This window comes from Dermacentor andersoni, chromosome 8 (assembly GCF_023375885.2).
Source record: "Dermacentor andersoni chromosome 8, qqDerAnde1_hic_scaffold, whole genome shotgun sequence".
NCBI classification, from domain to species: domain Eukaryota; kingdom Metazoa; phylum Arthropoda; class Arachnida; order Ixodida; family Ixodidae; genus Dermacentor; species Dermacentor andersoni.
This window is the reverse complement of record NC_092821.1, coordinates 109,960,542-109,984,957: the sequence shown is the minus strand read 5'-3', so window position 1 is coordinate 109,984,957 and position 24,416 is coordinate 109,960,542. Positions and strand designations below refer to the sequence as shown.

Genomic DNA, 24,416 nt, shown 5'->3' with positions numbered 1-24,416 from the left:
AGTTTTATCACACACCGCTGTCTTCAATATGCAAGCAGACTGGTTAGCCCAGTTTTCCTGTCCATCTTCCAAGCCTCGAAGTGTCAACCGATACCACAAACCTACATGCCAGAGAGAAAGAGAAGCTCTATATAGGAAAGCAGATCTTAGCTGGCATGCACGTGACCACTGACATGCTGCACTGCACAGGGAGCTAGGTTAACAAATTAACATTAATATGATTAAGGCATTAACAAATTCCAAAGGAGAATGGAAAAATATTCTTTAAGAGTATGCAAGTAAAGCTGATCATAATATTTACAGACGAGACAATGGAAAAAAATTTAGGCCTTGTCATATCATGTAACGGCCTTTGGCTAAAGCTATCTGAGGAGACCAATTTCAGAAAGGTATATGGGCAATGAATCCAGGGCCCTCTGCTATTTTTAAGGGTATGGCATAGGACTTAAGATAGCACGTCGTGTCAGTGGCACATGACAAATTACGCCCATGTGGAGCTCAATATGAAATCTCTCGGGGCAATACGCAGGTCACTGATGAACATGTTCTGTAGTCTAGACTATCCCAAAAAAATATGGGTCATTTGCTCTATGCAGCACAGCAACTGTGCAACTTGTTCATACTCACTGTGGTACCCTCATTAACCGGGGTGGCCGAACGCAGGAATTCCATGTGACATTCTTGTCCCCAGTGTCAGCGTTATCATCCAAAGCAGAGTCCTTCCTTGGTGCCAAGGCCTCCGCAGGCTTTCTCGTACTCCGTCTGCTAGGCGGGATCAGCCTTGCCTTGGCCATCCGTTTACTCAATGGCTTCTCCTGTTTGGCCAGTTGCCTGCATTTTTTAACGAGCTGTCCCTTGGACGTCCCAGGCTCTCCAGCAAGCCCACTAGCAATCTCAGCACTTTGATTTGCTGGTTTCTGTGGCGCCGTTTTATTTCCGTTTACTCCAATGCTCAACTCATGCACTGAGTCCCGTGACGGACTTCTTGTGGCAGCTCCGGGTGACTGCAGCGGATCCAACATTTCCCCATTGATGGCACCATTGGAGTTTGTTGGGCGATTCTTAGACTTAGATGTGCCATTGAGCTCACTGCGTCGGGGCCGGCGTCGTGGCTTGGCAGTAGGCTTGTCGGCTGACTTGGCCTCAGAGGTCGGCTTCCTTGCTTTGCGATTTTTGGACTCGGACGTGCCATTGAGCTGGCTGCGTGGGGGCCGCCGTCGTGGCTTGGCAGCAGGCTTGTCGGCTGACTTGACCTCAGAGGTTGGCTTCCTTGCTTGGCGATTCTTGGACTCGGACGTGTCGTTGAGCTGACTGCGTGGGGACCGGTGTCGTGGCTTGGCAGGAGGCTTGTCAGCTGACTTGGCCTCAGAGGTTGGCTTCCTTGCTTTGGTAGCCTTGTTTGACGCAGTGGCACACTCAGATGTGGTCACTGGACAGAACAAGCAATATGCAAAAGCATCCTCAGACAGATTAAAATATACTATAAAGTGCCACCAAATTATAACCTCCGTAACCATCGCTGAAGTTACATTTGCAGTAACCCATTTGTTTGGCTCATTGCTATGGCCTGCCACTACGATTACTTTATTGCTACAGTAAGATTATGAGTGCCTCAAACCCAAGCAGGAGGATGGCTTCCATGGCTACGATGGCACGGAGACTCTATTTCTGTTGCTCTGTGTAATTTCGCTTTTCAAGCTGGCTTTAAACAATTTATGCATGTGGTAAGTGTGCCCTTCTAGTTGACAATATAATGCAGTTGCATTGTTAATAAGATCGGCGTGTATATTTGCTTCCATGAAATTGCCCTTGGGCACACTACCTTGGAGTCTCTCACTGGTGGTCATTTGGGATTGCTTTTGGCATGACGTTACTGATTAAAGGGCCCCTGCCAGGTTTGGGTATTGCAAACAGACAAGTGCGGCATGCACATCACATAGTGACAACCGTGACTGTATCAAACGACTGCACAATGCGAAAACCAGGGAAATCTCGAGCAGAAGCCCACAAGCCCTTCCTCTTGAGGGAGCTGTGCTTCAAGCCAGACAGTCAAGGTCACACCCACAAATGGCTGTACGTTAACACTCAGTGCCTGTAATGTCACTTAACTGAGGAATGACAACAGGTTAATTGAGGGGCCCAATTTTTATTAGTCGCATCATAAGAAGCCAATAAACACTGAGACCAAGGACAACATAGGGGAAATTACTTCTGCTTAATAAATGAAATAAGCTTTTCATAATAAAAAAATTTTGTGTACCTAAGTTTTAGACCCACATTGAATGGCTGTTTTTTAGTTTTCCTATATCGATTATCTTTCTTTCGCATGCTAGTTACTACAAAGGGCGCAGCTCGCTGTCAATTTCCACGTTTGAATGCACGCAAGAAAAGTCGCAGTTTCACCCGAAAAGCAAATCATTGACTAAGATAGCAAATTATTAGGTCGGTATGCCCAGTAAGGTTAGCAGCTTTATCAGCTGTATAAACTGCTGCAAACATTCGTTTGCTAACTAAATTAACAAGCGCGGGGTCACGCGTACAGAGGCAAACGTGAACACATCTCCCGCGATGAGCGCGGACGTTCGCTATCAGAACGCTGGCATGACGAAGAGCGGCAGCAGCGGCGAGCGAAATTCCCTACGCGTGCTGCGTCTCTCTTCAAAGCAAACTATACGCGCGTGAGAACGCAGCGCACACGAAGCCATCAGCTATATCGCGTCGGCTAGCCATCGAACCCACCATAGGGAGTATGCACTGAAACTCGGCCGCAATGTGGCGCTGCGGTTCCCCGAGCCCGGCGCCATGTTTGTGGTTGTGCCGCAGCAGCCGACGCATGCTTGCAGCTGTGTTCCGTAAGTGTTGTGTGGTGTTCCCTAGCATTTAGGTTTCTCGTGTGTTGCATGTGGCGTTGGTTGTTTGCAATACTGCTGCGTTGGAAGCTTCCTCTACGGATACACGCTGTAAAGACTTGGAAAAGTGCCCACACCGGAGCACGTTGTTGCGCGCCGAGCCGCAATGGTGAACTGCGCCGTCTACGGTTGTTCCAACCGGTCAAAAAACAAACCCAACGATGAGAACTTTCAACCGCTGGGCTTCTATGTCGTGCCCAAAGTCAAAGAAGGACAGTGTCTTAGGACAGCTGAGCTGTCTTCAAGGCGCAGAGCTCTGTGGCTGAGCAGAATTCGTCGCAAAGACCTGGACGAATTGGCGACGCATTACCGAGTTTGCGGGGCGCATTTCATCACAGGTAAGCACGGCAGCGGCATTAAAGCTTAGTTTTTTAGCGCAATTCTTTGCATGCAGCTCTGTAACGTACCAGTGGGCTATATTTTTCAGGACGACCAGCTTATTTGATGGATGAGGCTAATCCCGACTGGGCGCCGAGCCTCAATCTCGGCTACAAGTCCACGACGCACGCTGGAAGAAGCGCAAGCGACAGGTGCAAATTAATTTTGTACGCAGTCAAACAAGTGATTATGAACTAATCGAACTAATTTTTTACAGGTATATGCGACTCAAGCAACGAAGGCGCGCGAGTTCTGCAGCCAACGCCTTTGAATTAAGGCAGCGACCGGAGAGCGCGAGCACGAACGCGGCGCCCATCGCTGCAGGAACGGCGGCCGAGGAGATTTCTTTCAGTACGAAGGCGTCACTTCACACTTACATTCTTCTACTTTAATTTGCATATTGCACTGGACCAACCTTAAGCTGTCCATTATTGAACCTTGTGTGCTGCGTCTGTGTAATTTAATATACGCGAGCCAGCACGCATTTACTGCAGTGCACAACATTAAAAAAAAAAAAGGGGGGGGGGCGAGGGTGCCGGGGGCAACGTCCAGTTTACGCTCTTGCTTTCACATAAATTACAGTGTTCATTTCTTGGGCAGGTGACGAAGAATCCCCCTCATCAGAACAAACTGCAATGCAACACCTTGTAGGCCATGCATGTAAGCTAAGTAAACATTTATGCATTCGTACTTAAGAGAGTATGGAGCTCTGGAGCATGGCAATTGCTCATTTAGGCTTCTGTGTTATGTGCGCAAGGACGTTTGTCTTTGAATTCTCACAGCTGATCGAATACTGCGTTTGAAGCTGTTAACAGTAACGGTGCATGCAGATGCAACACAAAATAATTTGTAAATGGAGAAACCATTTAGTCAGCCCGTTAAGACTTGCGCACGCAAGCAAAGTGTTTTGTTGCGAAGGTTCCACTGAAGACTGCTTTTTTTCAACTAGTTTGTTTCCTTTCTGCGTGCTTTCATTTTGCAGCTCCCGAGGAGCCTTCATGCTTGGAATGTCCAGTTCTACAAGAAAATCTAGCCACAGCTCAGTGCCACCTGCAAGCGGATCTGCAGAATAACCAAGCTTCTGCATGCAAGTATCGCACAGTTTTGTTTCTAGGGCTTGCAAATCCTGTGTTCCTGCATGTCCTGATTTTGGCCGAAGCGGTGTGAGCAGACGTAAAGTCTTCAATGTACTTGATTAAAACACAATCCTTTAAGCTGGAAATGTTTCAAATATTTAACAAAAATTATATTGTTGGTGTGGAAAAAACACAGGGAATGCGGGAGATGGAAATTCAACACGATGAACAAAACAGGATGAAATCAGGAGCCATTTCGACAAGTGGACTTGTCTTCTTCAAGGCAACATGTCACTTTTAGAAAGGCAAGTCCACATGTCGGCACATTGGCTCTGGCTTTCATCTTGTTCTCGTTTTGCTTATTGTTGGTGTAGGTGCGATATGTGCAGTACAATCTGACCATTATGGGTGTGAAAATTAGGGATGCGGTTTCTTTTGCACTGAAAGCTAATCGTATAACAAACAGTTCAGTCTGACAGGCAGATTCAAGGTCATTATTTATTACAATAATAAAAATCCTCATGTAAAGGTGCTGAAACAAGTAACATCATTATACATTGTGTTGACACCAGTGCTTTCCCTTCATATGGTCATCACACATTCAATTTATCATGCAGGCATGATAGACAAAGAGGTGACAGCTGACCTGCTGTCAGCCCACATCTCTTCACTGGAGGAAGAAAACCACCGCCTTCAGCATGACCTGGATATTGCACGCAGTCGCCTGGCAAAGGCAGCCCCTGGAGACAGGGATGTGCTCCGCAGCAACCCAGACATGGTTGTTTTTTACACAGGGCTGCCAAATTATGCAGTTTTGGAGGCTGTTTACATCTTAGTTGAGCCTCATGTAAGGCATACATTACGAAACCGCCTGAGCAAATTTCAGGAAATGGTCGTTTTCCTAATGAGGTTGCGGCTTAACGTCCCGTTACAAGATCTTGCATACAGGTATTTTATTCTGGGCAACAGCCATACCTATATTCATTTGTAACATTAAGGTTCCTGCACTACGCAGAACTGCAGTTGAGCATGCAATAGCCATTTTGTGCTGGTGAACTTTATTGCATTAGCTTCAATAACACTTACTAAAGCACATAACAACTCAGCAGTTTTATCTTACAGGTTTGGCATTCACCAGTCAACCGTAACGAGGACAGTAGAAAGGTGGCTTGATGCTGCTTACATTAGGCTCAGCAGTCTGATCAAATGGCCAGAACGTGAAGATCTTCAAAGAACGATGCCAATGGCATTCCAAGAAACATTTGGCAAGAAAGTAGCTGTGATTCTGGATTGTTTTGAAGTCTTTGTGGACAGACCTTCAGCCATGGAACCTAGATCATTAACATGGTCTACGTACAAGCATGCAAACACCGTGAAGTACTTAATTGGCATCGCTCCACAAGGTGTAATTACGTACATATCAAGAGGGTGGGGTGGGCGTACCAGTGACAAAATGCTGACAGAATCGTGTGGCATTCTTAGCAACCTGCTACCTGGCGACTCTGTGCTGGCTGACAGGGGTTTCTTGATCTCTGATGCCGTGGGCATGTGTGGAGCGAAGCTGGAAATCCCAGCCTTCACTAAAGGGAAGCCGCAGCTTACTGCATACTCTGTTGAGGCAACACGTAGGCTAGCAAATGTTAGGATTCATGTTGAAAGAGTTATTGGGTTAGTCAGGAACAAGTACTCCATTCTCAAAAGCACTCTTCCCACTGAATTTTTGGAGCCGAAGGTGCTTAACGGCATAAAAGTCAGCGCACTTGACAAGGTTGTATTTGTGTGTGCCGCACTTACCAACCTGTGCGACTCTGTTGTACCATTTGACTGACATGTGTCCTTAGTGCAAAGCATCTAGTAAATGTACAGTACTTTTTTTACACCCGCCGTGGTTGCTCAGTGGCTATGGTGTTACATCCAAGATAGGACGCGCGCAGCCGCGGCTTTACGCTGCGCCCGCCATACGGCCCGCGGCCGCGATCTTGTCGCACTTGCACTTTATATATAAAGAGCATCACGGCGACGGCAACAGCGACGGAAATTTACCAGCAGTGTCCATAATATTGTTATCGCAATAAAGATGTTATTCACTGGCTCAACACCCCCGCCCCCCTACTTTTTTTTGAAATAGCAATTTATGGACGCTGGAGGATCGTCAGCACCATTGCCGTTGTGCTGTCACAGTATACAGGCGCATGCGCAGTCCGCGCGTGAAAGAAGGCCGCCAGAGACGCGAGGTGCGTTTTGGCGGCAAAAACGACGACGCCAAGCAGACGCACCGCCACGCAACGCCGAATCGGCCGAGTCGCAGAAAGTAGTATGAAAAACCGTTACTGGCAGATCTCGAATGGTGGTCAGCGAAGGGATCACAACCAACGCAACGGCATGCGCATGAAACTCAATATAGCGATGAGAAAAGCTTGCAAAACACAACTTCGACAAGCACGCAATTAAAAAAAAAATTGCGTGCAAACCGCGATTACTAACCTGTTTTGCACGGCAGAGGCATCCTCCCAAATACAAGTGGATTACCTCCTTTGGTACAATACCTTCCTTCGACTACAACACCAACAGCAGAATACAAAATCCCGCGCAAATCGCGCGCACGGAGCCGCACCGAGCAAACAAAGCTAGTGAAGTAACCAGGGGCAACGCGAAAAAAGTGTTGAAATTATGACGATATCATCGCCGTTACTATAACTAAATGAGGCTTATAGTTGATGTATTTAACTCATACGTTTATTTTGGTAAGGTCAGGTCAAGAGTAGTAACCGCTGTAAAATGAAAAAAATGCTGAGGGCGCGACATTGTGGCGCTCCACTACACGCTTTAGCGTCTGCAGTTGCATTCGCTTGTTCAGACATTAGTACGACATTGACAGTGCTTACATCGCCTTATCTGAGGTTTCGAGCTCTACGGGAGAGAAACACAGGGACGTTCGCGTGGAAGCGAGCTTGTGCAGTGACTAGATTTTGTAAATTTCTGGGGGAAATTTTGTAACAGGCATCGGTTCCTAAACCACAATTGACTTTAGTGACTCTACACACACCGCTCAAAATGCCGTCGCCGGCGTCACCCAGTAGATGGCGAAAAAGTAGCTAACGTTGGTGAACCGGCGGGGTTGCTACGGCGCGAAATGAAACATGCATGGCGTCCGTCTCGGCGACCGTAGTGTTGGTTTCGCTTCGCGAAAACGTTCCTGCAAGCGTTGTTCTAATGGTACGCTTTTGACCTCACCGCCAAGCTCAGGCGTTCTCCTGTCTTAACGACGCCGTGATGTAAGTCCTACGCCGAACAACTTCTTGCTCTTTCCAGCCGCGCTTCTGTTTCTGCGCGCCTTATAGTTTCGTGTTTGGTTCGAGGTTTGTGTGCAAACAGGCTTGCTTGGATCATCTTGAATTGCGAAAATCATTACGGCGATGGTGACTTCGTGCGCGAATAATCAAGCGATTGAGCAATCCGCGCTGTGTTAGCACCATCAAACGAGTAAAGAAGAGTGCCGTGCGTGCTTTAACGTGTCATTTGCGGCGCATGTCGGCGGCTAGTGCGTCGTGATCGAAGCATAATTGTTTTTTCGCCTTTCGTTTATGTGAGGCATCCAAATCGGTGGTTGGTGGACCATGCGCGTGATAATTATTGATCTTTTGGTTTTCGTGCGCGTAGTGCATAATGCGAGCAAAAGAGTTTGAAGGAATAATACTTGGTAATATAATGCATCGCGCGCGAAAGCATCCCCAGCGATTTTTGTTTATGCAGCTGCTCGGCTACCACGTGATGTATTGAAGCTGTAGTAAATGCCCATTCTTGTCACTTAAAAGGAGATCGAATCTTAGGGTGGCCTTTTTTCTTCGATTTCATCGACCGTCGAAACGAAAAATGCACGCGCAACTTAACTCCGATTGAAAATTAACAATACACCACATGCATGGCAGGAATTCAGCCACATAATTAACGTTGCTCCGCCATAAAAAATGGCAACCAAACTGTCGTGGCCCGCCTCTCTAGCCACCAAGAAAGAGGGATATCAAAGAAGAGGAGATGCAGGGAGAAAAAAATTGAGGTGGAAAGCGTCATCATTAGCCTTTGAAGTCAATTAAGTCAGCTGCATCGAGAAGACCAGTGTTTCCTGACGAGGCAGCACCTTTGTTGCTTATGTCGCCCTTATTATTTATCTGCACCAGACTCGAATTGCCATAGTGAGCCCTCTTCGATACCAAATTCAAGAACCCCTCGATCCATGCCCAAATTATGTCATGGATTTGGACGAAAGGTCGACCTGAGGACTTCTATGGATTATGTCACTACTGGCTAGCATGCTGCTGTCATCTGTTGAGATTCTTGCACGTAATTCTTGTGTCTTGAGGGTGCAACGGTGCATTCAATGCCGAACTGCATATTTCTGTATTTTTCCAATTTTAATATGACAATGTTCACACTGGGCGTTAAGGCAGATGTTCTTGCGGTGAAGACACAAATGTGAGTTACCTAGGCTCACAGTGCTAACTTTCATTTTGAATGGTTCACATTTGTTTGTGCTATTTATATTGCACCAACATATTGGATGTAACCAAATGGTTCATATATCTATACACTATTCACTTAGTCCCCCTTTCCTTCATCCTCATCATGTTTGAATTTTTCTCCAGTTACCCAGCCATGTTGAAAAATATAGCATATACACTTATCTCACACGCCCTTAAACGTTTCTTCATTCGACAACACCATCTGTCTAATGAAACAATCATTGACAATCGCTGATGCTTTTCAGTGATTGCTAACAAGCATTCCTCACTACAGCTGGTAGCAATTATACTGCAAATGACGAGCAGATTGAGTAAATATTATTGCAGTGAGGAGTAGCTTGACAACCAGGCATCTACCCATTTTGAATGCTGCGCATTATTTAGAATGGCCATACAAGATCCGACCTTTAGTTTTGACCCTGTAGGGTTTGACCGAACTGGCAACAAGTATAAAAGCTGCCTCAACCCAAGATCTCTGAAGATGCACTTCCTGCACCTGAACTAGGACCACCAGAACACTTTGCACCGGGACACTCGATTCTTGTCAGAAGAGAGATTTTGGGGCAGTGACAGAGCATGTGTTAGGAGAAAGCGCAGGTGATCAGAGACAGAGAGAAAATGGTGTGTGAAATGGAGGAATGTTCGAGAATGTGAGTGTCACTGAATTGGAATAGCGAATGGAGCAAGCTGGTCGTAGTTTATGGTGCACATGATTGCAGCACAATTAACACAATGCGTTGAAGTTTGTTGTTCTTTCTGCTAACCTCACGTTCGTCTTTCCTCACTTCGGTATGCTTTGTGCTGCAATCTAACTGCAAACACCACTGTTGCACATACCACTATTTTGCAAGGGTGTGCGTATATTCGAAACTTTCGAATAATGACTTGAATGTAGGCATATTCGTTACAGTCTTCGAATTGAATAGTCTCTGTTCATAAATTCAAAGATTTTTGAATATTTCAGATCTCCCAACAATGCAATATCGAGCATAAAATTTGAGAAAACAGGTGAAATAATGTGAATTCTGACAGCCATAACAAAAAACATTAAACACAAGTTATGTATTGGAGTATGATACGGCACTCAGTTGATTAGACTTTTCCTGCTAAGCTGCTTATTTGTTTCATTCATTCTTTTAATAAACGATGCTTCATAATGTGCAGTCTAGTGACAGAAACTTGCCAACGATGTGAATATACTAGAATGTGAAGACCATTTGATATTATTGGTGAAAATGGCTGCTCACTATTTGAAGGTATTCCCTTTGGTCCTAAAGATTACTACTAACGATTAATGAGTGGAACTGCCTTCCAGTGTCACCGGTTACTATTCATGGTAATAGCCTGTTTAGAACTAGCCTAACTGGTCATTTTAGCGGCATAACATGGTAATGCAACAAACTTGTACTTTTGTACCATGAAATGCTGTTTTGTTTCTCTTTTTGTACACTGTAACAAACTGACATGTTCATCGAAGTACTGTAATCTGCTGTTTATATGTTGACAGTTACTTGTGGTCATGTTTCTACTACTACTCTCTGTAATGCCCGCTTAGGGACTTGAGGGTAACATAAATAAATATTCTTTCACCCATATTACTTTTCTTCTTTTTTTCTTTTCAGACAGGTCCCCTGTTTTAAGGGAGCCTCCCCATAACATTGGTCTATCAACAGAGTGGTCTCGAAAGACTGAAGCGTAGTAGCCATTGGAGATGGATACAGGGACTGCTGTTGAGTTGGTCCTTCTGGAAACTCCTGCAATTTGGCCACTAGGATTCTATGTCTGGCTGCCAAGTATGCCCATGAAGGAAGAGGCAAACACCGAGTACGTTGATGGGTTTGGAGGGACTGCTGATGGCCACTTTTTAATTTCTGGAGTAAAAGCCGGGGAGGCCAACGACCAAGGTGGTTTTTGCAGAAGCACCGATGGCTGCAAGTAAGCATTTAACCCTTTAATGACAAGGGATATAAATGCCTGAAGGAAATAATTATATTTCATTCGAATGTGCAACATTTGTCCAGAATAAGCATATTCAATGAAAAGAAAAAAAAAATATTTTGTGAGAACTTTCTTAACAGTAAAAATGGAAACGCTTAGGCATGCATAACCACTAGAAGTGAGCTTCACCCCAAGCAACTCGTGGCTTCGTTTAGAACTTGCACACAGGGTTGTCGTTTGATGCGAAACACAAGTGTGCAATTGCACTTGCTTTAATATTACCTGTGTTATACCACTGCAGCTAAGGATCTTGTATTGGTTTGTGTGCTCTTTTTGTGGTTTCAAATGAAAGCGAGTCACGTGCCAAGTTTCTTCCTCATCTTGTCTTCCTGCTTTAGTCTAACAAATGACACTTCGTGCTTCTAATTCAGTGCTGGCAAGAGACGTTTAGCCAGAGACTCTGCACTGAAACCGAGTCCTGGCAAGAAAAACTTTTTTTTTCTGGTGTGTTACCTGTAGGCAACATTCATTCGTAAAGAGCCAGCACACCGAGATATTGATTGGTCACTGGAAAGTTAATATTCTGCAGCGTTAACATGCATTGTTGGGTGAGCTTGCACATTCCATGTGCAGACAAAGTTAGAGAGTGAGTAAAAGGTAAACTAAAAAAGCATACATTTGGCTAGTATAGTGCAAGAGAGATGGCAGATGCTGAAAGTTTTTCAGCAGACAATTGCTGAAATTTCAGAAATGACACTATAAAAGCAAAATGAAAGTAAGTTGGGAGGTGATTCAACCATAAAGCTACATAATCTGGAAAAGTGCTTAAAAGTGCTATGATTTATGTTTTGAGCAATGCCTAGCCATTCAGCTCTGCCTGAAAACAGTAGCAACATGTAGTTCATCATACTCAATGTGTTAGTGCACTATTATTTATTGTTTGTGATTATGTGCATTAGTACACTGTATTGTTGTACTTTCTGGTCCATATTATTGCTTTCCTATTCTTATATTATTGCTTTTTGAGCAGCACTGGAATGACTGCTTTTGTACAATGTTCTTGTTCTCTCTGCATCACAGACATGTTTTTGCCTTTTTGTCTTCGATGTGAAATCGATGATTTGACATCTCATCTGATTGGGAAGACGCATGTCAAACGAAAGATTTAAAGTTTGTAACCTGTCCTTTTCAGTCTTTTTTTTCACCATTCCTTTCACTCAGCACGTCTATACTATGTGTACTAGCCTTTTCCAATGGTCGGAGCTTTAATGTTTTTAGATAGTCTTAGAATAGTGTTTTATGCCTGATGTATGTTAAATGCAAGCCCTTTGTGGGACGCCATGGAGTGCGTCCATTGGAGACCTTTAGTTTAACGTGTGGGAATGCAGTCATTCAAGACGTTAAAAGACAGGGTGCCATATGTTGCCTCCTGCCAAACATATCCAAGCCAAGATGGTCCATTAGCAGGGATATCTTGTTATTTCTATCCTGACACGTCCCATCAGACTAATGGACGCCAAATTCAGAGTAGAGAACAAGCCTGATTTTTGGAGCCTGAGCCAGGGCTCGTGTGTCCATGCTAAAGCCCGGCCTGGGTCCACACTTGCATGACCAGCAAGGGCTGGCTTGTGCCTACACGACTAAGCCCAGCCAGGGCACATCGGAGGAACTCTGTGTACATGACTTAAAAATTTAATTGGTTTGATGGTATATCAAAAGTGATTACAATAAAATTGCAGTGCTGATAAAACATTGCCAGAAATACCTTTCTTTTTTCTTTTCAAACAAAAAAGTGTACAGCTAACATGAAAAAGCCATGAATATGGCAAATCAATACTGTGGAAGTTGAAGGAAAGTACACGAAAGGGGGAAAATTTGATTCTTTCTTTTTTTTTCACCTTTGAAAACAGATTATTGCCATTGATGAGCTGGCTTGTTCAATGCGAAATTAATCAGCATTGTGTTAGTGAGTTGAGTTCCTCCAAAACACTTAGAGAGTTAACTTAGGCCCATCAGTGAATGTGTCCAGCCTCATCCCGCGGCTTCAAGTCCAAGCCCAGCCCAGGCCCGAAGACATCAGGGGGAGTATTCTGTAAATGTCCACCTACGTCTATTTCATCTGCTGCTAAAGTTCGGATTAGCTGGGCGGGGGTAGGTGTCGGAAGGAGACAGTCACTCTCAACCAATCGACACTTCAGCAGCACACGAAACGGGCATGACCACTAGGTGGACACTTACGAAATAACCCCCCCCCCCTCAGGCATGAATCCAGGGAAAAAAAGGAGCCCTAGTCCGTGCGGTGCTGTGGCGAAAATCGCTGAACAATGTCAGAAGTTGGACGTGCTCGGCATTCGTAACAAGCATTTCAGGTGAGCTTAGGGAAGGCCAAAGCTCATCTCAGCAGTTACTGGCAATCAGCAATATCACGAGTGTAGCAACAGCACAACAATTAATGCTAAAGGAAAAGCCACAGGTACCCCCATGTATGACATGCACACTATTCCTTATCGTGCATAAATGTTACGCACGTTAAACTCTGTATAGAACGTATGCTAGCACATGTAAACCACAGAAACCCAAAAACGTATGGAGCATGTGGCGTGAGGACAATGCATTTTCTTCACTTACGAATTGCATTTGCATTTGCTTGCCAACATTATTCTAAAAATGTCTATTATGTTATGTTGCACATGGGAATATTGCTTTGTTTCCATTTATTAGTACAACGTCCCCTTACCAAATAACTCTTGTGAAACCTTGAAGGAATTTTTAGGCAAATAAATATTTTGACAGCTGGTTTACATTAATGGGCCATTTTGTTTGTCACAGCAACATCTTGGGACACATGGAGGAAGAAGCAATATACAGAGAAGGATCGGATTCCGATCACAAAAGCAGATTGCCAGAGAGTGAAGAGAACCACGGGAACATTTCAATAAAAGTTGAAGAGAACACCATGGAATCAGATGTGGCAAGGTGTTCACATACAGAGCAACTTCAGAGTCCGATGTTTCAGGTCTCTTTTGGTGGTGACCAAGTGATGATAAAATGCGAGGAGGAATGCCTTGAGCACTCATTTGACGCCGGCAATCACTCGCGGCTGTTTCATCCTTGGGCAGACGAGGATCAGCATTCCAGTCACTTCAACAACATAATGAAGGGCATTAAAGAGGAACCGAGAGACGAGAATGAACCTGTAGTTGAAGTGGAAGGTAGTCCAGCCGGAAATCAAGAGAACGGCGAAAGCTACGCTGTAGTAAAAGTTAACGTCGAAGAAGATAAACAGGTAAGCAACGCAAAACTTCATCTGGGGCTGCATTTTTGGTCAATAACTTTGGGGGATTTGATCACTTTTGTGAGATGTCGCATTACTCGGCTTATACGCAGAACAGCATTCCAAGCACGCTGTTGCTTGTAGACACCGACACGTCTGGCACCGAGTCATATGAAATCTTGTTAAAGTGATTGCGTCCCCAAAAGTGGTTGACTTGGAACAACACTCCCGGAAAGGCCTGTAAAGGTGCTCAATGCTTTTGTAATTTAGGTTTGTGGCCGGGACCAACTGCTGATGCATGTAAAAGAAGAACCTGCCAACCACCCTCACCCCAGCTGTGACAACTACATGGATCTGCTTGCTGATGAAGGTGACCGTTCCGTATGTCTGTGCTTGTTTGCAACGTGTTTGGTTGCTTCTAGTTGGGTGGAACACTACACTTGGTAACAACCTAAGAATTCAGTACTAGCTCCGCCCACAAAGCCACATTGTAACTGTCCTAAGTGCCTGCGCACTAGAAAACACAGTTCTCGAGAGACGCCCACATTGAAAAAAAGTTCACTTGTATCATGACATGGCATAAGTAGGCAAATATTATCCCCAGGAGGCCCAGCAATGGAACATTTGTCCAACATATTTGACAACAGGATGCTCGGCGCAGCAGCTATGGAAACGGCACAGACCCGGTGACAAACAGTTTTCCGACTCGCATTGGGGCCTGTTCTTCCACCTGGAGGACAGGTTGAAGTTGTTTCCCAAGAAATTGGGAGCTTTAAAAATGGCGAAATTCAGTCCGAGCCCATTTTACAGCGCTCATTGAAGAAGTCAGTGCAGTTACAAGTACTTATGCATGCAACAAAGTGTTCCAAAGCATTTTTGGCATTTGGGATGACTGAAGGGATACAAAGAAACTAACATTTAAGCAGTTAGTTCATTAATCTTTTTGTCTAGTTTGTGTATTTTGTGACGGCCCAATATATTCAACATTGGGCCTCAACCACAACAAAACCTTCACGGAATTACACAGGGGGTCTCCCATCATTTCAGTGAAAAGATGAGATGGTTAGTTGTGTTCACAGAAGCAATAACGATGTTCAGGTATATTTTTTGTAAGAGATAGGCACCATGTCAGTGATGCAACAGCTGACAGGATTTTGGAGAGGATCGAACAACCAGGCACTTCTGACTTAGACTTCTCAGACAGTGAGTGACAGCTCCGCAGGGGACTTCTCCTTCACTCCGTCAGTGTCACTTGACAACTGAAGCTTGGAAGCCAAAGTCATCAAATGAAGATATCCCTTTGAAATCTGAGAAAACCCAGAAGCCATACACAAAGGGAAAAAAAGAAACCGACCAGTGGAAACTTGTACTCACTCCTTTAATTTTTTACGGGAGTAATTATAAGTAAACATATACAGTAGACTTCCGTTATTTGATTAATCTGTTAAACGTCCCGAAAGCTCTGCCAGCCGAAGCTAAGCTCGTCCTCGGATGGGGCAAGCACAGTTCCATCCGGACGAACTCGCAGTTAAGGGTAAACTCTCTCCACAGTGTAGCTGTCACTCAAAGTGCACTCATGGCTCATGGAAATGCTTGTCAATACACCACAGGCCGTGCATCCAGATGATGCCTATAACAAACGACGTAAGTCACATGCAATGTATACATATATGCTCAGGTAAATCGCAGAACTCGCAGAATGCCGCGCCACAGGACTGACAAGACCTATGAAATAGAATTATGCAATTACCGCACGGGGCGCAGGCTACATGATTTCGGATTTCACGAGTGCACTGGTGCTCACAGCGTATCTTTTTAGAATGTTTTCAAATACATTGGAACATCTGCACTTTATTTTTAATATTTACATCGGACCAGAAGCGCTATGACCAAAATGTGCATCTTTTCAGCGCCTTAGCTTTTCGTACTGTAACCGGAACTTCCACTGTTGCGATTTTTAGGAGACGGAGTGACGCGGCATAGGGCTTGATATGACGTGGTATAGGGGTCTGTTGTTTCAAGGAGGACAGGTGATATGCATCACTAAGTCAACATTAATTACGTGATTAGCCTTTCTGGCACTCCAAGTTCTCAAGGTAGTTCCAGCTTTTCTTTTTGACATGTAACATAATCCTTGCTAAGCATTGCGATTCCTGCAGGAATTACTAGACCAGAAAAGGTTAACCCTTTATGGCCAACTGTCGCCTACAGGAAACAAACCAGAACACAATTTTTTTCTTGCTGTGTTTCAATATTGAGTATGGAGTTGTTGGCTAAAGGTCTTTGGCCAACGCTGAATCACGGGCAGCAAGCGCCACTGTTGGCTTAGGGCAGGCCCGCCGTACCAGAAAGAAGAAATTTGGCACATGACCCGCTTTCTTTTGCAAGCACGGTCAGAGGAGACAGGCCTATGCAAGTTTTCTGGCTGCACTGGTATCGGACACGTAATGCAAGGCAAATGTAAACATACACATATGGTTGGCACATGACGAGAGCCATCTGTACAAGCTCCGCACAAAGCCATAGGTGGCTTGGAGTGAAGCCCACCAGTCTTCTGCCTGGTGTTGCCCTTCTATTAGCGAAAAAGCTTCCGTAAAATATACATTTTTTTCTTTTTGTTTATTATGCTTATTCTAGATGCACTTTGTGTATTTAGATGGAAATTGAACAATTTCTTGGGGTGATACTTATATGTCTTGTCCTTAAAGAGCCACTAAAGTGAAAAATGATTTCTTCTGCATCAGTAAGTTACCATTCTACGACACCAAAAACACCACTCTTACAACGATAAGACGTTTGGTAAGCCAGAAAAAGCGCAAGAACGAAATACGGGTGGCGACACCTACTTAAGTTCTTGCACCTGGGGGCTGTGACATCTTGGATTTTGATGGCATCTTCTAAGGCCTACTAACTATATATAGCGGTACAGATTGACTGCATTGTGTTCTAAAGGAACCAAATATTAAACATGGCAAGTTTCGGGAACGTTTATTCGGCCAACGCGGCCCAAATGTGAAAACATACTTTGGAATCCCTGACGTCACGATGACGTACCAGCGCTGGGGTTCGGGCGCAAAATTAAAATACTGATACTTGGACCTTCATTTTCTAATCTAATAATTAAACTATGTTTTTTAAATGATTGCCTGCAGGGTTCTCAAACAGTGCTTCATTAGTCTAAACTGATTTATTGTTTCGCTTTAGTGTCCCTTTAAAGGGCTAAGTGACTGCCGCATTAAGTCTTTGCAAAAGATGGCAGCAAGAATGAAACGTTGATCGAACATGCAGCTAGCAGAGGCCCCGGTGCGTTCCCTGTGGCGTCCTCGTCCCCGTCACTGGATGCACCAACCGGGTGTCCAAACTGGGTTCTGCTGAGCCACAACGAACTGGCCGAGGCCGTGACTCAGCAAGTCGGCGAGCGGCTAGACAAGGACGTGAAAGCGCTGCTCCTGCCTCTGGAAGCGAAGTGCAGTGACCTGAGGGCAGCGCTCAGACAGAACCGCCACAAAATGGCCCAGCTGGGCAAGCAGCTTAGCGATCTTACACCCAAGGAACACAGGAAGAAGAGCCAGGCACAGGTAGGAGACTTTGTCAGCTGAGTCAGGGTGTCTACCATCGGGGAAAGGCTCGAATTTTTCAATTACCGGGCCTGTGTACCTGGTCAGGTTACCACGTCGAGTTCGGCTGTAATGAATTTGTCCGATGCAAATAAGTTCTGTGGAAATCTGCAAGATGGAGGAAGAAGGCTCATCAAAGGCAAAATTTTCATCCACTGGGAGCAGTGAGAAGTTGCGAAGGAAACCCGTACGGGTTTCTTGTAATGTTTTGCAGTTGAAGAAGACATTCAGGCTAGTGCTCGTTGCTTTGTGGATGACAATTTTCCTCCTTCGCGAAACTTCCTTCACCTCATGGGTTTCCGTAGAATCGATATGCCTTAGTGTCTCTGTGCGTCCAGTTTTTAATTAATTTGGCCTCGCTCTGCTATCTACTAGCTTCCTGGTTAGCTCAGGTGGTAGAGTGACCGTCCCTTGAAAGGAGTTTGTGCCGGGATAGATCACCGGACCAACATGGATGTTTCTTCTTACTGCAAGGCTTTTATTGCAGTAGCAATTATATGGTAAATCTTCGATGTTATTGGCTTGATGTTGTGGCAATATATATACGTAATAAGTTAATAAATGAACGGTTAAAAGTGTCTGCCGACTAAATTCGATTTGATCACGTTACATCCAGCACAGAAGAGAAGCCCATTGCCCTAACTATTAGGCCACAGACACGTTCCTCAAGAGGCATCATCGAACACCCTCAAGAGTTTCCCATGTGCAGGCCAGCGCGTGGAGACGCATCACGCGTTTTCCAGAGCATCGACAGTTTCTCTGTCGGTCTCGTCTCGTGCACCAACCATCAAGGTGTGACGTCTGCAGCACCATGGGCAGTGCTCTTCATCGAGCCAGCATTGTGGGATGCCCGGTACCTGCCAGGGTGCTGTTCCTACTGTGCAGCAGGAATTGCCTTACATGCTGCGTCGTGCCAAGGTGTCGCACCCGCGTATACTGTGAAGGCCGTCCAAGTGCAATGCTAGACTTTGCTGTCACTGTCAACGCCTTCACCCTTCTGGCGAAACTGCCCCTTCTTTAAAGGACCATACCTGCCAACCCTCCCGAATTTGCCGCAATGTTTTCAAATTTGGGCTTGCTCTATGATTTCACTGATGTTTTGTCTATATTTATGTTACAAAGGGTCACTGCAAGTAAAATATGCGGGAAGCGAGAGTGGAGAAAGAGAAGGGCAACATTGCTGCTATGATTTGGACAATTATTTGTGCCTTGGTGATCATTAAAGGAGCCCCTTCACCCTCTTCGAAGACTAACAGATTGGTGGAAGGTGCGGGGTAGGACGAAGATGAACCCAACGATGGAAGCTCTACTCCCTGGACCTTATCGCAGCCGCCGTCTTGCCGGACTTCCGCCTTTGCTGATCGAAATGATGCCCCAAGTCCAGACCACTGGTGCAGTGGGGGCAGCTCCTACGGGTTCCTTGCCATACTATCCAGTGCCGCCGAACTTCGGCGGGACCTCAGGAGAAGACGTTGACGAGTGGCTCAAGAACTGCAAGTGGATGAGCAGAAGTAACGGCTGGGACTCAGCAGCACGGCCCAGTCATATTGTGTTTTTGCTAACTAACACCGCTCTCATGTGGTATGAAAACCACAAGGATATGTTCACAACTTGGGATCGTTTTGTTGAGGAAGTGCAGAAGTGCTTCGGCGATTCTAATGCGAAGAAAAAGCGAGCAGAGCAGACATTGGCTAACAGGACACAGCTTCCAGGGGAGACATGTACCACATATATAGAAGAAATTTTGAAGTTGTGCAAGATAGTGAATCCCAGGATGCCTGATGAGGACAAGGTTGGATACCTTCTTAAGGGGATAGCCGAAGATGTGTAGTTTCCTGATTGGCCAAGAGAACCTGAACTCCGTGTCCGAAGTAATGTAGCACTGTTGCACATTTGAAACGGTGAAGATGCGACAGATAGCTCCATAGTTTGGCCGTCTGTCGAACGTACCAACAGTGGCCAGTGTCGATACAATGCCGCCTACTGACCTCTCGTCGACAATACGGCAAATTGTAAGAGAAGAATTACTTCGATGTCAGCAAGTCTCTTATTGTCCCGGTGGCTTTCAGGACGGCTATGCAACAGAAACAGAACGCCGGCCGCTCCGGCCCCATGGCAGCCCCTCAGTTAATGTAGCAGGTGTCGTCGATGGATACCAAGGAACACTGCGAACTGGGTACTCGTGTTGACCACCCTCCAATTACGAACGCCGGTTTCGCTCATCGCATTTCTCTCAACGAACATCGGCTGGCTACCGTCCCCATGAAGAGTGATACTACCATTCAATTCCTTCTGGGAGCCCTGCTTAAAAATTTGTTCTGCTTGCGAAAAAAGATTTGCTCATTGGTGTCTGACCACACCTTTGAAAGTCCTGCAAATGTGAAACACCGGAGAGGCACCTGCTTTGAGCAGGTTTATTCGGACAAGTTCCTAAAGCAGGCAGAATCTTCAAAGTCGCTAAAAAAATAAAAAAATAAAAAGCAACGTGTTGCTTGTCACTTCGTGCTGTTCCCAAGTTTGCTGCTGGTTTTGTGCTGCGTCCATCGTCATTTATAATGTGCTCATGTATCCCGAAAGAGGTGTGTGTTCAGGGAGAGTTAAAAAAAATAAATGCACACAATCCTCCCTTTATGTTGTTGTGCCCGCAGGATTTTTGCAAAATTTCACATTTAGGCAGCTTTGGCAGGCCGTGTGGGTTTCCTTTGTAAGTTCGTGCTACAGTCAGGTGACTGACAATTTTTTTCTTTAATGAACTTGTCTTCATTTCTTAAGGGGAGGATGCTGGGCTAAAATTGTGATATGCTAGAAAATGGATTTTCTTCTCGTGACAGGCACTTGCTGTTGAGAGTGCCCATGAATGCTGTATTCAACACGCGGCTGCAGAGTAGGCAAGAAACCGAACATGGAGTGAATGCCCAAGTTTGAAAAAGTTTGTATTTTGCATGTTTTAATCATGGTAGACCTTTCATTGAGAGTATAGCAGATATCAAAGTAAAAACTAAGAAAAGAAAGGCATAATTATGGCTGCGTTCGCAGACGAGGGTGCTGGACTGGTTTAATGCTGAAAATAAAAAAGCGAAGACGACTTGAATTGTCACAGAGCAGGTTTGAATTGAGGAGTAAGGTCCAACCAGTGGAACAGGGCTCATTGATTAATTATTTTTTTAAAACACACAACTTGCCTTATGCTGCACTATAAACCTTCTAGCAGGTATCTAACAGAAACAATCAATGTCTTCAGTTTTCCTACAGTGACATGCCTGATCGGTCCGTAGGACAGCCGTAACTTCTTTTCTATTTGATCTGTACTAAAGGAATTTAGAATAAGAATGCCTTATGCAGGACCCCTTAACTCGTGTGAAGGACACACCGGAAGAAGACTCGCACATCTCAGCACCCGTCTCCAGGTTGGGGACGTCGCACAATCCGGGCGGCAGAAAGAAACATCGCCACAGGCACCACCGCACTTTGTGGAATGAGCACCTTGTGGAACTCCAGAAGACTGTGGGAAAGTATCTGCAGGAGAACCTCAATGTGCAGCACGCCGGCAGTGCGGTGACCAGTGCAGTGACCAGAATAGCGGACCACCAGGGCCAGCTGGACTCCAACGAAGCAGCGGAGGATGGGTACCAGCACGATCGTCTCGAAGTCCGCAGAGTGGCAGTTGCAGAGTGCCAGCGAAACCACGCTGAAGTGCACGGACCGACAGTGGCCAGGCCCCGAAGGAAACGGACGGTCGAAGTGTTGCAGCCTCGTTGCAGACAGGACAGTCCGGAGAACCGGATCCCGTGCGATGTCGAGCTCCCCCCTGGTATTCCCTACAATCCCGACAGGTAGGTGGTACCTCGATGGGCCTAGTGCACGGTGGCTGATCTAACTCCCGATGTTTGTTTGGGGTCATAGTCGATTGTGTTAGTGCCAACACCCAATATGCGTGCTGTTACGAAGCTGTTGCGTTCCTGTCTGACGAAAGTTTTCTATCTGGTACATTTGCACTGTGATGCCATGGTTGGCCTTCACTTTGTCTAATGCTACTGTGCAGGGAGACCAAGACTAGCACTTTGGAAAAAAAAAAGATAGAAAACGGAACAGAACTTTATACAGTGTAGCATTTACATGTACATAACCTACATATTCCCCTGCACTCCAGCATCTTGTACACAGGGTTCTTACACCTCTTTGAAGTCCTTGAAAATCCTCAAGTTTGGTAAAAGAGATTTATGGACCCCTAAGACTCCATGAAAATATATATATATATACTTTTTGAAAACTGAGGTCAAGGGCAGCTTTCGAACATTAACAGTAACAACCTCGGCATAGCGGCAATGCCACGTACACTGTCCATTGAGAAAACAATCGTAGAAAATTTATTTCGAGAGTGTCGCTAAACGATAGCAATGTGGTGTGTCCATAGCCACCTGTGGAAGGCTTGCTTAAGTCGTCATTGCCATTGTGGAGCTAGACAAAGTCAAGTAAAGCGACCACCCCGTGCCACCATTTTGTTCTCTTGACAGCTAATTTACACTGCAGCCATCACGGCTCCATTTGTCGATTACTATGGCTCCGAGCCTGGGGAAAGCAACTTTCAGCCATTTGATTTTTAACATGACGAGTACTCCCGGCTGAAGACTAACATCACTATACTAACTATCATGCCGGAAAGCGCTCGACGTCATTGCAACGAGAAAATCAACTTCGAAAAGTGACCTGAAGAGCTTGAAGCATGTGTCCAACTTGGGAGCTGTTTAGCTACAAAAAATTTCAGCTAAGGTCAAAGAGACTTGACTATTTTACACTGAATGTGTACGGAATGAGTTATGTTCGCTATTCCTTGAATCTTGGCCTTGATCACCCTTGAAATCCCTGAATTCGCCTTGAATTTTGAGTCAGATGTTCGGTACGAACCCTGTAGTACATTATATTGCACATTGCTTTCAGTCCTGTTCAAGATTAACTGGTAATCAGTTATGCAAGATTAGTCAAATTAAGTCAAGAATGTAAAGTCAGATGCCTGCGCAACTGCATGAAAGTGGTGTCATCAGATTCTGGCCACCAGTGTTCGTGAAAAATTGACACTAATTTGATGTAGACAGCTGTATCGTCACAGGCAGTGAAAGGTGCTTGCGAAGTGCACTTCGAATACTGCAATTCAGGCGCAAATTATCAAGGGCTGTCTATAAATGGGTCAAACTTACGCTGCTTTATTCCGTGGCACTCAACACATCTCTGCAAAAAAGAAGGTGGTAGGGTGGTGTTCTGTGCATTTTCTGATGAGTCATCCTAATTAGAGTGAGTAACTAGCTAACTATTGTGCAGTCAGTAGTGCGCTGTTTCCGCACTATAAGAAATTCAGTCACATGCTTGAGGGACGTTTTGCACAAATTATTTCTTCTATGCTGCTGACAGTATGTGGCAGCGTCGAAAGTCGCGTCAAGCTTGGTAGCACCTTCAGCAAAGTGGTCATCTGTAGCAGTACACAGCACATTGAAAGTAAAGTCGAGGCACGTTGATGATGCAGGGGGTTAAATTCACCCGAAGTGGAGTTGGAGTGTCCACTGCTTTTTTTCTTGGCCGCCACTCGCCAGAACTGCATCCTCTAATGTGGACATGGCGCCTGAAGAGGATATGACACAAAAATGTGGTACGGAACGTCGACATGCCAAGCCACCACATGATGTTGCATCTTCGTATGTGTATCTTTTGCTTAAGTTTAGGCCTTCAGTTAACGAAAAAAAAACGCGCGCATACACACACCATTTGAAAATGATACGCCAGTGCTTCTGTAAACTTTACTCTACCGCTGACAAGAGCACTGGAACCTGTACAGATATAGCTGGCCACAAACATTGCCATCCTCAAGCCATGTTTTTGGAAAGTGCTGGGAAATTTTGTGCACTTTTTCTCATTTGGTGCAGTACGGAAAGGGTTAATGAGACCTCAGTGTTGTGAAATAACCAGTGATCACTTACGTTTTCTTTTCTCTGCAAGCTTCTGGGATGCCCCTTACTCCATATGGATGGACTGAGGGATGAGGCACCACTCGGCGTGAGCCAAACACGCTTTCTGGAGCAGCGTGGGAGCAGAGTTTGTGTCCATCGTCTCACTGTGTCTCTTGGGACAATTGGCTGCGAGTGTTAGCCCAATTGTCACAACCGTTGTTTACTCCAATGCTGTTGCGGCACCAATTTTTGTTGGCAGAAAGCGTTTCCTTGCCACTTTTTTTTCTAAAAAAAGTAAAGGGAATGCCAGCAACATTTGGAATGTTTAAGAGAAGGAAAGCTCTCTCCTGATGGATAGCAATGCCTGCATGGCAGCAAGCATTGATTGAAAATTTATCGACAGTGCACTAAGTTTAGTCCACATGTGCAGAAGGTTGTGCCGCAAAAGAATACTCATTTACCAGCTTCGAGTGCTCAGACCACAGGACAGTCCGTTTTTCCTGACATTTATGAGCGACTTTTCCATGTCAGCGGTCCATTTTGCACCTGAACTCGCTAGAGCTGCAAGACAACCTTGATTGTGATGCCATGGGTTAAGCAACCGCCAAGTACGATCTCAAAGCATGGAAGTGAGTGCAGCGATATGATTTTGTGTACCTGCAACATTCTATGCCAGTTGCAGGCGAGGGTTTTGACTGTAGCCTTTGTCATATGTACTGTGCTCATCAGTCCACGCCTGAATACAAGGTAGTTCTTTGACCTCTA

At 45.3% G+C, this 24,416-nt stretch overlaps 4 protein-coding genes across 9 annotated transcripts in view; 3 read left to right on the top strand and 1 right to left on the bottom strand.

The window, feature by feature from the left end:
* LOC126529231 (uncharacterized) overlaps positions 1 to 7,002 on the bottom strand; it is an 11,104-nt gene extending 4,102 nt beyond the window's left edge. The window contains exons 1-2 of the mRNA XM_050176835.3: positions 6,848 to 7,002; positions 628 to 1,429 (exon numbers count right to left, since the gene is read on the bottom strand). Coding sequence (XP_050032792.2) covers positions 628 to 1,429; positions 6,848 to 6,869 — 824 coding nt within the window. The 5' untranslated portion in view covers positions 6,870 to 7,002. The remainder of the gene's footprint in view (positions 1 to 627; positions 1,430 to 6,847) is intronic.
* Positions 1 to 24,416, top strand: part of LOC126529226 (uncharacterized) — a 25,531-nt gene extending 1,115 nt beyond the window's left edge. Inside the window, exons 1-7 of one of the 6 annotated variants that reach the window (XM_055069702.2) lie at positions 7,220 to 7,638; positions 10,510 to 10,818; positions 13,651 to 14,107; positions 14,366 to 14,465; positions 17,384 to 17,673; positions 21,055 to 21,545; positions 23,701 to 24,416. In XM_055069702.2, coding sequence (XP_054925677.1) covers positions 10,595 to 10,818; positions 13,651 to 14,107; positions 14,366 to 14,465; positions 17,384 to 17,673; positions 21,055 to 21,545; positions 23,701 to 23,737 — 1,599 coding nt within the window. In that variant the 5' untranslated portion in view covers positions 7,220 to 7,638; positions 10,510 to 10,594 and the 3' untranslated portion in view covers positions 23,738 to 24,416. Of the gene's footprint in view, positions 1 to 7,219; positions 7,639 to 8,735; positions 8,837 to 10,505; positions 10,819 to 13,650; positions 14,108 to 14,365; positions 14,466 to 17,383; positions 17,674 to 21,054; positions 21,546 to 23,700 lie in introns of those variants that run through there. The other 5 variants (XM_055069703.2, XM_055069699.2, XM_055069704.2 and 2 more) reach the window with 5 other exon arrangements.
* On the top strand, positions 2,759 to 5,410 carry LOC126529233 (uncharacterized). The gene is made up of 6 exons (XM_055069705.2): positions 2,759 to 3,247; positions 3,337 to 3,439; positions 3,505 to 3,638; positions 3,888 to 3,947; positions 4,270 to 4,374; positions 4,981 to 5,410. The coding sequence occupies exons 1-6, from the start codon at positions 3,016 to 3,018 to the stop codon at positions 5,352 to 5,354; spliced, it is 1,008 nt and encodes a 335-aa protein (XP_054925680.1). The 5' UTR covers positions 2,759 to 3,015; the 3' UTR covers positions 5,355 to 5,410.
* On the top strand, positions 5,397 to 6,240 carry LOC140219954 (uncharacterized; the record flags this gene model as incomplete). The annotated part of the gene is made up of 1 exon (XM_072290128.1): positions 5,397 to 6,240. A coding segment is annotated over one exon (795 nt), but the record flags the coding sequence as incomplete, so codon positions are not given.